This window comes from Pinus tabuliformis, chromosome 3_2 (genome assembly GCF_031772625.1).
Source record: "Pinus tabuliformis cultivar Carrire ecotype Pingquan chromosome 3_2, CPIR1, whole genome shotgun sequence".
In the NCBI taxonomy this organism is placed as follows: Eukaryota; Viridiplantae; Streptophyta; class Pinopsida; order Pinales; family Pinaceae; genus Pinus; species Pinus tabuliformis.
Window position 1 is genome coordinate 832,689,268 of NC_142302.1, and position 17,255 is coordinate 832,706,522.

General features: G+C 38.5%; 1 protein-coding gene across 1 annotated transcript; it reads left to right on the forward strand.

Moving 5' to 3' along the window:
• Positions 1-13,085: 13,085 nt before the first annotated feature.
• Positions 13,086-16,304, forward strand: LOC149183253 (uncharacterized). The gene is made up of 3 exons (XM_089414892.1): positions 13,086-14,395; positions 14,669-15,191; positions 15,660-16,304. Exons 1-3 carry the CDS (start codon positions 13,086-13,088, stop codon positions 16,302-16,304), a joined length of 2,478 nt encoding a protein of 825 aa, XP_089271018.1.
• The last annotated feature ends 951 nt before the right edge of the window (positions 16,305-17,255 follow it).

Consider the following 17,255-nt stretch of genomic DNA (forward strand, 5'->3'; position numbering starts at 1 on the left):
AATCTGGTTGAGTATAACTCATTATGTGTGAACATGGATGGCCATGGTTGACAATGTTTAACAGTAGATGATTATGGTTGAACACATTGATTTTTATTGATCAAGTGGTTGACCATGGATGTCCATGGATGATCGTGGTGGCCATGGTGATTATGTTAATGATGGTTGATTGTAGTTGAGATGTTTCAATAATTGTCGAACATGGTTGACTAAGCTTGAGCAAGTTGACTATGGTTCATTATGGTTGATCATGCTTTCTATGTTGGATATGTTGATTATGGTTGATTGTGTTGAATGTGATGACAATGTATGACTATATTAACTATTTGATAATGTTGACTATGGTCAACCATCTCACAATGATTGCTTATGGTCAACCAAGTTGCCATGGTTAGTCTTGGTTGAATGTTTGGTTAATCATGGAAGAACATGGATTGACATATTTTTCCATGGTTGGCCATACTTTTCTATGATAGATTATGGCTATTCATATTGACAATGGTTAACAATGTTCAACCATAAAGACCTTGGTTCACAATGTTTGACCATTCTAACCATGGTTGACCTAGGTTGCTCATCAAGAATGAGTAGAGCAATGGGTTTTATTGGTAAAAGAATATACTAGACATAAAAGATTTTAGCAAAAAAATTATGTCATGCAAGTTTACTAATGGCCCTTTTATAGATTTACAATGAATCCATTTAAAGTTATTAACAGAGAATTTCAACATAAGTGACAAAAAATACTAGGTACTGAACCACCTACATCCATCGAAATGTTTAATCTAAAATTATTATTAAAGAATAGCCCAACAACCCTATTTATGTCATCTTAGATGATGTATAACCTTGTTATGTGATGTACTACTCAATGATTGTGGCCCCATGTTACATCTCATTATAGATTTTCACGTTTTACTTTTTTCATAATTTGAGTCTTTTAATGACTATAGAACGATGGGAGGTTGCTAAATTCTCCAATATTTTTTTTCCAAAAATCATTTGAAGACAATACTCATAAATTTTATTTTAGGCTTACTCGCTTGAATAAAACATATATTTATTTCGTTCTTCAAATATGAATATAAATATATTTTTGTTTATGAGGAAAAAATAAATCTTTTTAAATATCTATAATTATTAAATTGATGATTATTACTATGTTAATTAAGACGAGTATTTTTAGTCTCAACCAACATCAAATTTTATCTATTAAGAGTAAGAAAAATTAATTGAACTAAATAGTAATATCATTCATCTACCAAATATATATAATAAAATATAAGAAAGTAATTTTTGAAATATAGACTAATTGGTTTGTGTGAGTTCTAGTATCTAGTTGGTCTTAGATTAAAATTTCATAGATAGATTTTGAGTATAGGCCAATTTTTACATACTATATGATCATTAGTACTTAGAAAATTGCATATTGAATGAATTCATCGACATAAAAATATGTTTTATGACTTAGGAAAAAATGTTTGAAATTTTAAATAATGAATATTTTATCATGTTTTCATTTAAAGAGTTTGTACTGAATTTCAAATATACAATTGTTTCTATAAATGTTTTTCTTGGTAAGAAAACATATTTAGATTATGTTAACAAGCAAAAATGTACATAGTTTACAACCATGAGTGCATTCTTTGGATTATGTGAGGAAACTAGAGATAGGAACTAAAATACTCTGCCGCAATAAGGAAAACCCCAAGCCCGAAAGTCTTATATTCAAACTCAAATGTTAAAAAAGAATGAGAATAAGATGTATCATTTGAGTGATTTTCATTAATTGACCAAAACTGTTGAGATGCCAAAAAACATCAACATGCCTCGATGCCGTGTCACATATTCGCTAGCGAAACCAAAATGAACACGGTTGTGAGATTTCCATTGAGCCAGGCCGAATTGAGAGTACCAACCTAAGAATCATCATGACACTATAGCACTAGATTTTGTCACATTAGGACTGCCTGGTTGCCATGCTACAACCACGCTGAACCTAAGTGCTACCTTTGGCTTACACATTTCCAACATCTATCGGGAACCCATCCAAGATGCAATAGCCATAGAAACTTGGGCAAGGAGGGGACGGGGAATGGGTGTTATCAATTGGAGGGATGAAAGGGTGGGAGGGTAAGGGATGGGACACGAGAGCGCTAATGATAGGCAAATATGAGGGGCCGATAGGAGTGTAGTATGAGGGAGAGGGAGCAGATGAAGTGGGGGATGGTATGTTCGGTGGAAATTTGATAGGGGGTCTATAGCCAAGAATTTGAGTGTGGAGAAGGAATGGCTTTGGTGTGAAAAGAGCTAATTTATGGAGCCATACACTTTCATCTTCACATGGGCTCTCTCCTTAAGATACTAGGCGAGGCGGTTCTAGAGAGCCTAGAGTGTCAGACAACCTCTACAAGTCTTTGCCTCCTCCAAGGAAGGAACCTCTCTCCTTACTGATATTTGGATGCTATAATCAAACATAAGTACAACAATGGCTTCGTCAAAGGTTGTGAGGTGATGTCCATGACCTCTACCTCTGTAAGGACGTTGACTTCTTCCCCTCTCATGATTCATCATTGGATGGCAGCAGGGTAGCATTTGCAGAGCTGGTGCCAGAGGAGACGAAGGGAGTGCAGGAGAGAATAACCAAGGGAGAATGATGGTTGGAGAAGAGAATTTTCGTGGTCTTTATTGCCTTATAACATAAGCGAGAAAGAAGGGGAGTTTAGTATAGAGACTCCAAGTGCGAGCGAGGTGAATTAAAAGTCATGAATAACACATGGTTAAGGAGACGTGCTAGGTGGTGGCTGCTGACAGTGAGCCCGGGGAGTTGCGTTGGTTGTCTCGCAAGCACTCGGATCTAGGGAAACAATTTCTATAAATGTCAATGAATATATATATATATATATATATATATATATATATATATATATATATATATATATATAATTACTCAGTATAAATAATATAAGTTTTCTAGAAAAGTATTTATATCCTTAGCTCTCATAAAAAAAAATTATTTGACCACTTACTCATATTATTATTACTAGCACAACCACATTAGTAAATGTAGTTGATATATCGGTATATGGTATATTTGTAGCTTTTAATTTCTTATAATATATTTTTTATTATATTAATAGATATAGTATTTTCAAAAATAAATATGCTTAATATAATTATTTACTAGATTATACAGATTAAAATTATAATTCTAATCAATTTCTACAGATCTTCCAAAATTAAATGTAAAATATATTAAAATTATATCAAAACTCAAAAGAATTACACTACGCCACGACCTAAATAATGCAAACAATTTTATTCAAATATGAAAAGAAAATTAGTTATCTAGCGATCAAACATCGCTCTAACCAGACAAACGATTATATTCAAGTGGGGGAAATATATTTATATACAGACCATAAACCTCCGCTTAAAATAAATAATTGAGGATACAAAACCGAGTGGTACTGAGCAGGAGAAACCAATCACAGATATATAATAATGTCGTAGGAGAGGTTGATCGCATATTGTACATCCAAACTACAAAACTGAAACCAATCGGAACGGGTCTTGACAGAAGGTAGAGTATCCCACGATTCATACATAAATTTATTCATGTAATAAATATCAATAGATTGCTTAAGTGTAGATATGAGGTTGTAACTGTAATTGATGTTGTGGTTTGTAGGGAAACCCAAAAACAGGTTGAAGTTCCCACAACTCTTTCGCGTTAGTATTTAGGTCAAGGTTAGAATGAAACGAATAGATCTTGCGGATAGGGAATGAAAGGAATGGATTTAGCCGAGGGGGAATGAAACAGATGGAGGGAGAGAGAGGAATGAAATAAATAGAAATGATGGCGGAGAATTATATAATATTCTTTTGAATTGCATATTTGTATGAGACACTTTTATTGAAACTGAAATTTTTCATTAGTAAATTTTGATAATTTCTATCGGTTGGTTTATTAGTGGAAGAATATTCCCACTAAAACTATTTATTTAATCAAAACTTAAAATTCTCCAAACCCAATTAGAATATAGACTAATCCGATAAAGGCAATGTTAAAAACATTTTAATTTAATTTTTCATTTATATTATTAATTGTTTTATCATAATAAATGCAACTATTATTATTAAAAAATATAGAAATATTTACAATTTTTTCCTTCTACCTGGCTATAATGTTTCTTGCGTATAGATAATGTTGACTTGAGTGTGGGAAATGTTGGTAGAGTTTTCCTTAAACCGAAAATGATGGATTAAGATGAAGTGAAAATGTTTGTAAACTCTTTTGCACTATGCTAAATAGAAAATCATGGAATAAGATGAACTGAGTTTAGTAAATAAAAGTATGTTCAAGATTAAATACCTTTCTCCACAATGGTATGAATCCTCATTACCTCTACAGATTAAGATCATAAACGTCTCAATTACGAGCCCACAATTTCTATATGACCAACAACATATTTTTATGTATGTGGCAACTTTGTCATCACATACATTGAAGTAAATTTGCCCCAGAGATGAATCATATTGTCTCTCATCAAACATTAGTACTTCCCGCTTTCACACATTTAACACACAAAGATTGAACCATCCCAAGAGAACTCGGTTTAAGGTTAAGTCCCTTATATCATAGTGATCTTTAATCTTAACTCCCTTATCAGGTTCTCATCCAAAAAATCATGTGTGTTCTCTCTCGTGTGCTCTATCGATGAAAAATCTCCTAATGGTCAATATTACAGTTAATTTGAATTAAGTATAATATCCGGGTTGATTGATTATGTAACATCTACAAACTCGGGTCTATTTGAAAACCAATTCTACCTCACCTACGCCCCTAATCTCCTTCATATATTTATAGCTAATAACTTCATTTGAATATTGTGTGGCCTGTCTAAACGATTTGGTCTACCTCTGCTCAGTCCACTTATTAAGCTAGCATGGTCATTTTACAATCTAGTATGACCTAATGTATAAGTACATGTTTGTTGTAAGTGACATGTGTCTCTCTTAAAACAAAAATAAAATACAGTCAAAAAGGAAAAATAATGTCCACTATAATTTGAAAAAATAAAATGGATATGATTTGCATATAAATTAATTAAAAGTAAAATCTAAGACAACCAAATTTAATTAATTAAATGTGGTTGATATACACCAAAAATTTCATTTGTATCTACCACCTTCATAAATATATAATAATAAAAATAATAATACAAAAAAACTATTACAATAAACATATTATTATTACTATTATTAATATAATAATAATAATAATAATTAACAAATATTAATAATAATTAATAATAATAAATAAAAATGAAAATAAAAAATAATAATTAATAAATTAATTAAATAATAATATTAATTGAAATATTTAAATAAAAATAAATAATTTAAATAAAAGCAAATAATAATATTAGAAATAAATAATTTATTAATAATAAACAATAAATATTATAAACCCTATAATAAACATGGTAAACCATGGTTAATTTTCATATTGAGACAATCTTTCTCACAATGACGTTGGACCATTGTTAACCATGGGTGACCATGGTTGTCACAATGTGATGTTTGACCGAGTGATATGAACACTTCAATTTGTAAACCAAAGGGATTGATAATATAAATTCAAGGGATTAATGCTAAACCCCCAAGGTATTATAAATTGAAGGGATAATATTTAACCCAAGGGATTAATATTATAAACCCAAGGTATATAAACCCAAAATTAAATATATAAATCCAAGGGATTAATATTAAAAACCAAAGTAATTATAAACCGAAGGGAATAATATTAAATCGAATGGATAAATATTATAAACCCAACGTATATAAGCCCTAAAATAAACATGGTTGACATGGTCATTTTCATATTAACACAATCTTTTTCACAATGCATCATTGGACAATGGTTGGCCATGCTTGACCATCATTGAATTTCATATTGAGACAATCTTTGTCACAATGCGACATTGCAAAATGCTTGAGCATGGATGACCATGGTTGTCACAATTTGATGTTGGACCAAGAGACAATCTTTGTCACAATGTGACCATGGTTGACCGTGATTAATTGTAATGTCGAGACAATCTTTGTTACAATCAAACATTGGATCATCATTGATTTTTATATTGAGATAATCTTTGTCACAATGCGGCACTGGACCATGGCTGAAAATGGTTGACCATGATTGATTTTCATATTGAGAAAATCCTATTATAAATCTGAGGTATATAAACCCGAAGATAAACATTATAAACCCTAAAATAAACATGTTTGTCCATGGTTGACAAGGATGATTTTCATATTAACACAATCTTTGTCACAATGCAATGTTGGACTATGGTTGACAATAATTGATTTTCATATTGAGAAAATCTTTGGAACAATGCAACGTTGGACAATGCTTGGCCACAGTTGACCATGGTTGATTTTCATATTGAGAGAATATTTGTTGTAATGTGACATTGAACCATGGTTGACCATGGATGACCATGGTTGTCTCAATGCGACGTTGGACCAAGAGACAATTTTTGTCACAATATGACCATAAACCCTATAATAAACATGGTTGGCCATGGTTGATTTTCATATTGAGACTGTTATATGGGATTTACTATTGCAGACAAAAATATCTCCCTTAGGTTTGGTGGCTAACATAGAACAATAGAGAGACGAGATACCCAATGCACTTCTTAAAGTAAATAGATGAAAAAATGAAACCTACATGGAATTTGTCATGGATTTTTCTCCTTCTTTAGCTTGAATGCTTGAATTTCAACTTTGACTGCAAAAATTACAACATGCATAGTCAGGTGACACAAGCCAAGAATCAACGAGATCTATGTAGTATCATCTAAATACTCTATTCAATAGATCAACATGGTATTGAAATATCTAAAATAACAACATCACATATAGGAGAACAAAGAATTCTTTGCATTAGCATAAATTGAAGGAGTTTACAACCATAAATATGTGCTGATTCTGTAGAAGAGCTCGTCCAGACTGACTTGTCCTTTCCTTGTCACAATGTGCACCTCCAATCACCCTAAATGCATGAAATGTAAGTTCTTACAACCACAACATAAGGATTGAATCACTCTCCAAAATCCAACCTCTTGCATATGGAAGGTTGTAAATATATAGAGGAGTGGGGTAAGTTGGGAGTTCTTATCCAATTACCAATCTATAGTTTTGGATCCTCCTTTCATGGGAGGATGTGATTTAACGATAGCATATGGAAAATCTAAAGTAGGATAGGCTAGGACTCAAATGTTTGATATGAGGTAAATGGATGTAACAAATTATAGAAGCTTTTGGAAAAGGAGTCTTCCATAATTTCTCTCTTTTTCCTTAATTTCTAGAACCAACGTGGCTGAAAAGGGGATAAAACTATAGGTGATCAACATAGGCCACAGTGGAGAAACCTGTAGGTGAACATTGTCTAGTAAGTGGCCACGGTGCATTAATCCTAAATGTTCAAAATAACAACAAGAAATGTTAAAAATAGCATCAAGAAATTCTAATTTATTTTTTCCTTGAATTAAATTAGGAATTAAATTGTAATTCTATTCTCATAGCAACTTGTAACAGTTAACTAACTTAATTTGACTTAGTTGGATCAGTAAATTTGATTTGGAAGTGATTCCAAAATTTTAGGGGTCTAGGTTGTGTTCTTTTGAGTTGTAATAAATTAAATCAGTCTAATGGAGTTATAGTGAGTTCAACTGGCTCCATTAGTTGGAGGAAGTAGTAGGAGGTCTGGTAGTGGGGAAAACCTTCAGTGCAACTTCACTGCTCAACCAGTTAACTGAAGATTCACTCGTAAATAACTCATGTATGTCAGTTCAAAGGAATACCCATTTGAGATTAGAGTTCAGGGACAATGTACCATAAATTTTATTATTTCCGAAGTTGTAGAGATGGTGCATACAATTAGTAGATTGCATATGATGGATCGCACAGTTGTGGTGAGGGATTTTCCCAATTAAATATTGGCTATTTCTGTTAAGGATTGTGGAAGTAAGTAGGGCTTGGAAGGATATGAATTTGTCTAAGTATTGGGCAAACACAATCACTCAGGCAGAGGATAGAAAATACTTGTGCAGGTTGAGCTCCAGGTTGAGCTCCAGGTTGAGAAGAACATATTTTATTCATCAAAGGCTTTCTTGTGAAGCAGAGAGATAGCTTGTACTTGTTCAAGAATTGTTTTGGGTTGAAGACACATTTTATTTTATTCTAAGATCTTATGGTTAATGGAATATAGGTAGTCGGAGTTTTGAGCAGGTTACAACATTCTTCCCACTATCTCATGAATAAACGAGCATTATAATGGAAATAAGGGCCATTTTCAAACACTAGTTCTTTGTCTTGCAGGTTTGAGAAGATTACCGTAAAGAAGCCTTTTGCTCTTTGCTTCAGCTCGATGTGACCTAGGGGTTGCCATTTTTGCTGGATCCATATGGTGAGGTATTTTTCGGACCGCCAGACTCCAATGATCTTGCAGATCAGGGCATGATCTTTCATGTAGCTTCTGTACCGTTCTAGTTTGTTTGGCGGGATTACAAACCATGGTTTCTCCTCTGCACAAGGCAGACATTTTCCCCATATCGGTAGGAGGGGATCTCTCCCCTCTTGACCTCATCCTTCATTACTGTTACTCTCAGTTCAGTGCCTGCCTTTTTTGTCTAGCTTGATTCCCCATTGTCCGTCTTGGTTTCTCCACACTGTCTACCTCATGGTCGCCTAGCCATTGGGGTTTGTTGCAGAGCAAAAAAATCCAATTCGAGTGGGTAAAATGTTAAATACATATGTTTTTCCAAAATTTCACCATTTTTTATATTGATAAGAAAAGACATTTTCATTTATTATATTTAATAATATTTTTTAAGATTTAAAAATATCAAATAATATTATTATATAATAAAATTTATAAATATTATTTCATTAATTTTAAATTATATATTTATATATAATCAATTTACTTTAATAGTTTTCAAGTGTGATAAGGATTTATCTTGCATTTACATTTCTATATCGGCATCACAAGTGACTTTCATCATAGATTTATTTATCTTAGAGGTTATTTTAACTAATATCAAGAACTTAGATCAACTTCCACACCAATACCATTCACCTCTGTGTTAGATTTAACTATTCTGCGTTACACACATGTCATTTTGACAGAGAAAATTATAAAAGACAAAAAAAAAGAAAAATTATTAGTATTAATGTTATCCTCCCAAAAGATGTTTTGGATTAATTTTTTTCAATCTATATGATTATCAACATTTAAACAAAAATCTCATTACCAAATGGCTTCTTGCATATCCAGTTAATCCTCGACATATATGAGAATCCCCTATTTACTAAGGTGGAAATAATACTATTATACAATGTAGAATGTTTAAAATCCCTTAGAATGTATGCATCCAGCCAACAGTGCTTTGAGATCCCAACTTAAGAAGGCATTTCCGCGGAAATTTTTGAAAAGACATTCTTAAGAAAAAAAAATCCTCACAAGACATTCTTCAGAAAAAAAAATCTCTAAATAAATCTGCTTCTCTCAATCATTATTTGTTGTACCAAACTTTATTGGCCAATTGAAGCACAATGCAATTTATCAAAATCTCTGATCAGAAACTATGTCCACCTTGCAGCGACATCAAGCTGTGGATACAATGCTTTAGACCGGGCCTCAATAATGAAAATCCTTAATGCTTTACACTGGGCCAACAATAATGGAAATCAAAGGATTTTAAGTTATTACAAAAGTATTTGAAATTTTAAATATTGGAGATTTTATAATATTTGAATTTAAGGAATTTATATAGAATTGCACATATGTATGCAATGGTTTGTGTAAATGTTAAAGTTAAAATGATAATAAATCTAATATTTTAATAAAAAAACTTGATTATACAAGTTTACATATTTGGTATATATTATTATTATAATAATAAAAAAGTTCTTTTAGCAATATATGTGAACATTCTAAATATAAAAAATATGAACTCCCAAGAAATGTACCGCAATACTTAGTTTACACCATAATAATAATAAAAATCTATACGATTAACCACTTTTATTTTTATTATTAATTTTTAAATACTAAAAATTCTTTTATATAATTTAGTTATTTTATTTATAATAATAATAATTTTTTTTTTATTATTATTATTATTATTATGGAGTAGCAGGAGTAACTTATATTTTGAGGTAGATTGTTCCACTGCGGAGCGATTAGGGTTCTGAGGAAAGTATCGACGACGCAGGCAGTACAACACTGGATCTATTCACAGACCAAACCAAATCAACTGTGGCGCAGCGGAATAGCAGAGTACTAGAGCAGCTCGATGGAATCTCCTCAGGGGAGGGCGTTAGAGCCCTCCCCATCGCAGCACGGTCCTGAGCAGGCGTTCCTCTTTGGATCGGTCGACAGGGAGATACTGATCAACGGGAACAGGCATCAGCAGGAAAACAAGAAGACAGGAGGATGAAAGGACCAAGCCAGCGTCACCCAAGACAGAGGGGAAAATTCGGAGGAAATCCCGAAGGTCTCCTCGACAACATGCAAACCAATAGCCAAAGAACGGCCACGAATAGAGCTACCTGGACACAAGATTGATGCGCGAATCGAGTTCATGAGGGATCATGGCCTTATTGGGAAGTTTATAGGGTTTTGGCCGATAGAAAGAGCCTTATACGGGTGGATCGCAGCGAAATGGAAGCCCAAAGGAGACGTTACTCTACAGCTAGGGCCGAGGGGTTTTTTCACAGAAATTTTTTACTGTCTTGAAGACAAACACAGGATACTGGGAACCGGGCCCTACTTCTTCAACTCAGCGGGCCTGTATATGAGAGACTAGATACCAAGATTCAACTCGGATAAGGAAGATCTCACTTGGGCGCCAGTCTGGATCAGAATGTATGGACTTCCAGATGAATATTGGGACGAGGACATTCTCAAGAACATAGGAAATGGACTAGGGGAGTACATCAGGACTGCAGAAGAAACCAAACTGCGCAAATTCATTTCCTATGCTCGCATCTGCGTCTTCATGCGCCTGAATGAAGCCTTGCCAGAATCGGTAAGTCTCTCCCACCGTGACGAGGAGTGGATTCAACCCTTGGACTATGAGCATGTACCCTTCCGTTACAGGAAATGCCACGCTCTTGGGCATCTATTTTGTGACTGTCCCCTGAATACCAAAGCCACTTCTCCTGACCCTTCTGATTCCGCAACCCAGGACGGCTTCACCAAAGCCCCTAGCCGAAGGCGAGCGCACAAGAAACCCTCAAATGGGAATAAGCCCCAGCAAAACAGTACCCATGGCCCAACTACTAAGAACAGTTTCAAAATCCTCGCTCAATCCTCTGATGAACAACCCCCGATCTCTGAGCCTAACCCTACCCCTCCCTCTTCCTCCTCCCCTCCCCCCCCCTCAGACTCCCCCTCCAAACGCCAAACCCCCATAATCTTCAATGATATCCCCTCAGGAGAACTGAAAGAATCGACAGAGAAATGCAAGGACATGGAAGTCCATGGAAAGCTAGATCCTCCTTCAAGCTCAGAGATTAATGTGGAAGGAAGGAGTCAAGTGCAACAGATGGAAGAAGAACCAGAAAGCATAGATCTGAATGGCCTAGACATTCTGGAACTAGAGCTAGCATGCAAAAAGAAAGCATATGACAGCATATCCGAAACCCAACTCAGCAAGCTGGAAGTGGTCATTTCGAGAGCTTATCAGCAGCAGCAACTAGGTATACAGCCAGGAAGCCAGTGGGATGGAAACCACCCCCCAAAAGAAACCAAAAAGAGAGGACGAAGAACAGATCTACAGAGAACGATTGAGATTGGGAAACTCCTGGTAGACTCAGGCAGGTATGCAAAATTGACAAAGTACTATAAACCCTCTGCAAATAGTTGAACCATGAAGCTTGTATCATGGAACTTAAGAGGGCTCAATAGCCCAGGGAAACTCAGAATGTTAAAAAACATGATTAAAATGGAAAAGCCGCAACTATGCTTTCTCCAGGAAACCAAATGCAACGGATCTACTTTAGGTAGCATACTCTCCAAAGCATGGCCAGGATGTCGTTCGGTAGCAGTAGATGCCTCTGGAGCTTCAGGAGGGCTGGCCATTGCATGGAATACTCAAGCGTTAAATCTCTCAGATTTCCATGCTTCTCATCATCTCATACAGGCAGCCTTCCACATTTTGGGCACGAACATCCATGGAAATCTATCAAATGTATATTTCCCGCAGGATACAGGAAGCAAAATTGCGCTTCTAGACACCATAGAGGCTTTAAACAACAACAGGAGGCACCCACTCTGGATTATCGGAGGGGATTTTAACATGATTACCAAGCTAGAGGAGAAGATTGGGGGGAGGAACAGATTGGAACAAGAAAAGATCCATTTCAAGGACTTCATTCAAAACACTTCCCTCATAAACATCCCTTTTTGCAATGGCACTTTCACATGGAGCAACCGCAGAGCGGGAAAACACCAAATCGCTTCCAAACTAGATCGCTTCCTTATCTCAGATAACGCGGTTCACCTTGGGGGAGACATTTCAACCGCAATTCTTCCGCACACCGGCTCGGACCATTGGCCGATTGCCCTCCAATGGCAAAGACCAGGTGATCTGACCAGGAGGCCCTTTCACTTCGAAGGATTCTGGCTCTCGCATCCCAAGTTTAAAGACTTTGTCAAAACTACATGGACCTCCTTTATCCCACCAGAAGGGTCTAAGATGTATAAATTCCAACAGAAGCTTAGGTTCCTAAAAAATCACCTAAAGCGCTGGAACAGGGAAACCTTTGGAGATATCTTTAGAGCGCAACAAGAACTAAATCGGGAACTGATGGACCTCCAACAAAGAGTAACCACAGAGGGACACACTGAAGTGACCTTCGAACAGGAACGACGTATCCACAGACAGCTTGAGGAAAGGCAGAAGCAGGAGGAAGTTTACTGGAGGCAAAAATCCAGAATTAGATGGTTGAAGGAGGGCTAACAAAATACCAAATTCTTCCACAGAACCACTATTCAAAGAAGAATGCAAAACAGCATTCCGTTCATCCAAAAGCAAGGCGGGGTAAAAGTAGAAAAGCATGCAGAAATTGAGGAGGAATTTCTCAATCACTTCAATCAGGTCCTTCAAGAGCCGGAGGGAGACAGGCGACAGGCAATTGAAAGAATTACCAACAATGTGCCAAGGATCATTACGGAGGAACATAATGAGCTTCTCCTCCGCCCAATTCAGCCTCAGGAGGTGGACGAGGCAATGTCCCAGCTTAAGGAAGGAAAAGCCCCTGGACCGGACGGATTCACCACCACGTTCTTTCACACTTTCTTGGAGATGATAAAACAGGAAGTCTGGCAAATTGTTGAAGAATCGAGAGCTCTCCATTGGTTGCTTCCCTCTCTCAACTCCACCTTCATTGCCCTCATCCCCAAAGAGGAGGATTCAATTACTCCCGAAAAATACAGGCCGATTGCTCTTTGTAATGTCATCTACAAAGTAATATCCAAAGTTGTCGCTAACCGGTTAAAGCCCCTGTTGCCTCTGCTCATATCACCAGAACAGTCGGGTTACGTGGAAGGAAGACAGATCATGGACGGCATTCTCCTCACGCACGAGATAATACACACGCTCAAACAATCAAAACAGGCAGGTATGCTTCTTAAGCTGGATCTTTCTAAGGCTTTTGATAAACTCAGCTGGACTTACATTCAGCAAATGCTAAAGGCTTTTGGTTTCTGTTCTATGTGGATTTGCTGGATCATGAGTTTAATTAACTCCACTCAATTCTCTATCCTTGTGAATGGGATCCCTTCCCGCCCCTTCAAACCATCAAGAGGAATTAGGCAAGGGGACCCCCTATCCCCCTTCCTCTTTGTTCTTATGGCAGAAGGGCTTGGCTGCCACATTAAACATGCCCTCCATTCCCATCATCTCAAAGGCCTCTCAGTACACAACACCCCTGCTACCTCTCATCAACAGTTTGTTGATGACACCATGCTATTTGGATATCCCTCGGTCCAGGAAGCCTCATGCTTCAAATCCCTGCTCAATGACTTCGCTGAAGCCTCAGGCACCGATGTCAACTGTACCAAATCGCAGATCTTCTTCTTTCACACGCCTCCTCCTGTTAAGACGGCGGTTGCCCGAATCCTAGGCTTCCCCACAACCTCCCTCCCCTCCAAATACCTCGGAGCCCCCCTTACTGCCTCAGCCATAAAGCACTCCTCATGGCGAACCCTCATTGAGAAGCTTGAATCTCGACTTAACCTTTGGACGCACAGATCTCTTAATCTGGCCAGTCGGGTAGTGCTCATTAAGTCTGTCCTTCAGGCAATGCCCCTGTATCTTTTCTCAATCCTTGCAGCGCCCAAATGGGTATTAAAAAGAATCAGGAATCTTCAGCGTAGCTTCCTATGGGAAGGTTCGGCAACTAATCGTAAATGGGCTTTAGTCAAATGGCCCACAGTCTCTTTACCCAAAGACAAAGGGGGTATTGGACTGAGAGACCCGGAGCACAGCAACTCCATCATGAGCGCCAAAATATGGTGGCACTAGATCACAAATCCAGGAAAACCTTGGGCACGAATCTGGACAGCTAAATATTCTAATAACAGACCTCAGGAGGAGCTCATCCGGTTCACCCCCACGGAAAAAGGTTCGCTAATATGGAACGCGGCCAAACAGCACTTCCAGTTAATTCAACAGCACAGTTTTTGGGAGGTCAGGGACGGCAAGACTGCGAGATTCTGGACAGATGCATGGAGCCAGTTGCCAAAGCTCACCCACGTTCTCCATTCACCCCCGGAATTCGTTAGGCTGGAGCAGCAGCAAGAAAAAATCCATCACTATTGGGAGCAGGAAACGGAGCACGGATTTAGGAAATGGAAACAGGGTAATCAGCTAATTAACATCACAAACCTACGGGATATCGAGGAATTGGAGAAGGAGCTCCGAAAAAGAAGCATCAGACACGACGAAGGCAATGACCTCCTAAGATGGGGATACCGACCAAAGGGTGCCTTTACTACTTCAGAGGCCTACAAGATAATCTGCAACATCACTACCCCTTCAGATCCAATCTGGAGCAAAATATGGGGTCTTGGATCCTGGCCCAAAGTCTCTTACTTCCTATGGTTGGTTAGCCACAAAAGAATCCTCACCTGGGACAAACTAAGAAGAAGAAATTTTCATGGTCCATCTATATGTCTCAATTGCAATCAAAATGAGGAAACTCTCCAACACCTCCTGGACACCTGCCCCCTAGCCAATCAGCTATGGGAAAAGGAAAGCTTTAGATGTCAAAAAAGATGCAGAACAGAAAATGACATAACCAACTCCTTAAGACAATGGCCGCAGAATCCTTATAAGAGCGAGCTTCTCAACTGTCTGTGGAACATGATCCCTGGACTCATCTTATGGGGTATATGGAAGGAAAGGAATAAACGTATATTCAAAAATCAGCACTCTACGATCAAAGACATATGGAACAGGCTCTGCGGGAACCTCAACGAGACGCTACTGCTCCACTCTTGGACCTAGGAGGATCTTCCATCTCTAGACATCGAGAAAGGCATTCTAAGCAATTGGCAACTGCACCTACCTCAGGATCTACACAAGATCAACCCCTCCAAAAGCAGCAGTACAATCAAAGGCACTTGGACCGCTCCCCCTAAGCATTCTTATAAGCTCAATTTCGATGGTGCCTCCAAAGGCAATCCTGGAATGGCTGGTTTTGGAGGTATTATGAGGAATCATGAAGGCACCCCCCTGCAGATATACTTCGGAAACCTGGGTTGGGACACCAACAACTCAGCTGAGCTTGAGGGCCTATGGCAAGGGCTCCTTCTCGCATGGAATCTCAACCTCCAACCCTTGATAGTGGAAGGAGACTCTCAGATTCTCATAAACATGGCCAAGCGCCTGCAGAATGGCTCACAAGCAAAAAAAATCGCAGATAGCTGGAGGCTCGCAGCCAGACTAGAAGCCATCGAACAAGCTCTCCGCAGTAACAGGGTCATCACCTTCAATCATACAAAAAGAGAGGGCAACAAGGTTGCAGACCTCCTAGCTAACATAGGAGCAGATAATGAACATACTCTCCTTGCAGGAACCACGACTATTATACCAAATAATGCCCAGGCTCAGGACTTCTCTAGGATGGTTCAAAGAGATGCTGCTTCCCCGGATGCGGGTGACACTACGGATAAAGGCGAGGAGCCACATGGAAGCCATGTGCTGCCTCAAGCCTAAGACAAGCATTCAATGCAAAACGCCGCCAAGGAATATAAGCGTGGGTTCTCATGGACGACAATTCAATGCACTGTCTGGGGTTCAGGTGCGATCACAGCGTGCAGTTATGGCATGCAGAGTTCGAGGAAGAGATGAAGAGCTTAAGAAAGGTGAGGGGGTGGATTGCAATGTGTTGGTTTGCGCTCAGAATCTGGAGTTTGGTATATGGTTTACGGAGTGTGCATCTGCTTGGTCTATGGTTCACGGAGCAACCGCTCACACCAATCCTCTGTCAACTGAATGCTGTAACAAGTTTGAAAGGCTGGGTGGAGGGCGCTTCAATTCGTCCAATTCCTCCTATTCTGCTCTGTTCTTTCCCCCTGTTACTTCTGCAAAAATGGTCAGGCCTCGACAGCGCCTGCTCAGCCGTCGAGGCTCTAGCCGAGGTGGGTCTTCTCGTCCCTCAGGTGCAAATCCCCAATCCCGCTGCTGTCGATGCCTTTGCCATCGAGTTGCAGAAGCCGATCCCATCCAATCAAGCCAATTCATGGACTCTAGAAGCCCAGATTCGGACTCGGCACCTCTACCTGCTTTTGGCACTGCCATCTTCTCCTTCAACAGCTCCCAGGAAAAATCCCGCATCAATGCCCACGTCTCGGTCCTTTTCCTTGAAGAACCTCAGGATGAGGGCGAGGAAATCCCCAGCAAGAAGAAGCACCAGGCAGGGAGCTCAAAGGACGTCGAGGGACCGCTAGAGGCAGCCCCAGAGCATGCCGTCAACCCACCTCAGACTCAGGCAACGCTTTCTCCCTCGGGGGACACGAAAGAATCAGATCCTCTCCCTGAAGGATACGGCTGGTGCAGGATCATCGAGGAGAAGCCAGACGATTAGCCGTCCTTTCGCTCAGCAACACTCGCTCAGGCGCTGCTCAGGTCCACCCATGATTCTCTATGTTTGTTATATTGGCCTAC

Excerpts from the sequence above, each read along its gene's own strand:
- LOC149183253 (XM_089414892.1), top strand. The coding sequence starts at position 13,086 with ATGCAAAACAGCATTCCGTTCATCCAAAAGCAAGGCGGGGTAAAAGTA. Across the intron at positions 14,396-14,668 it reads GTCCTTCAGGCAATGCCCCT|ACCTCAGGAGGAGCTCATCC; the intron begins GTATCTTTTCTC and ends TTCTAATAACAG. Across the intron at positions 15,192-15,659 it reads TCTCTTACTTCCTATGGTTG|GATCTACACAAGATCAACCC; the intron begins GTTAGCCACAAA and ends CACCTACCTCAG.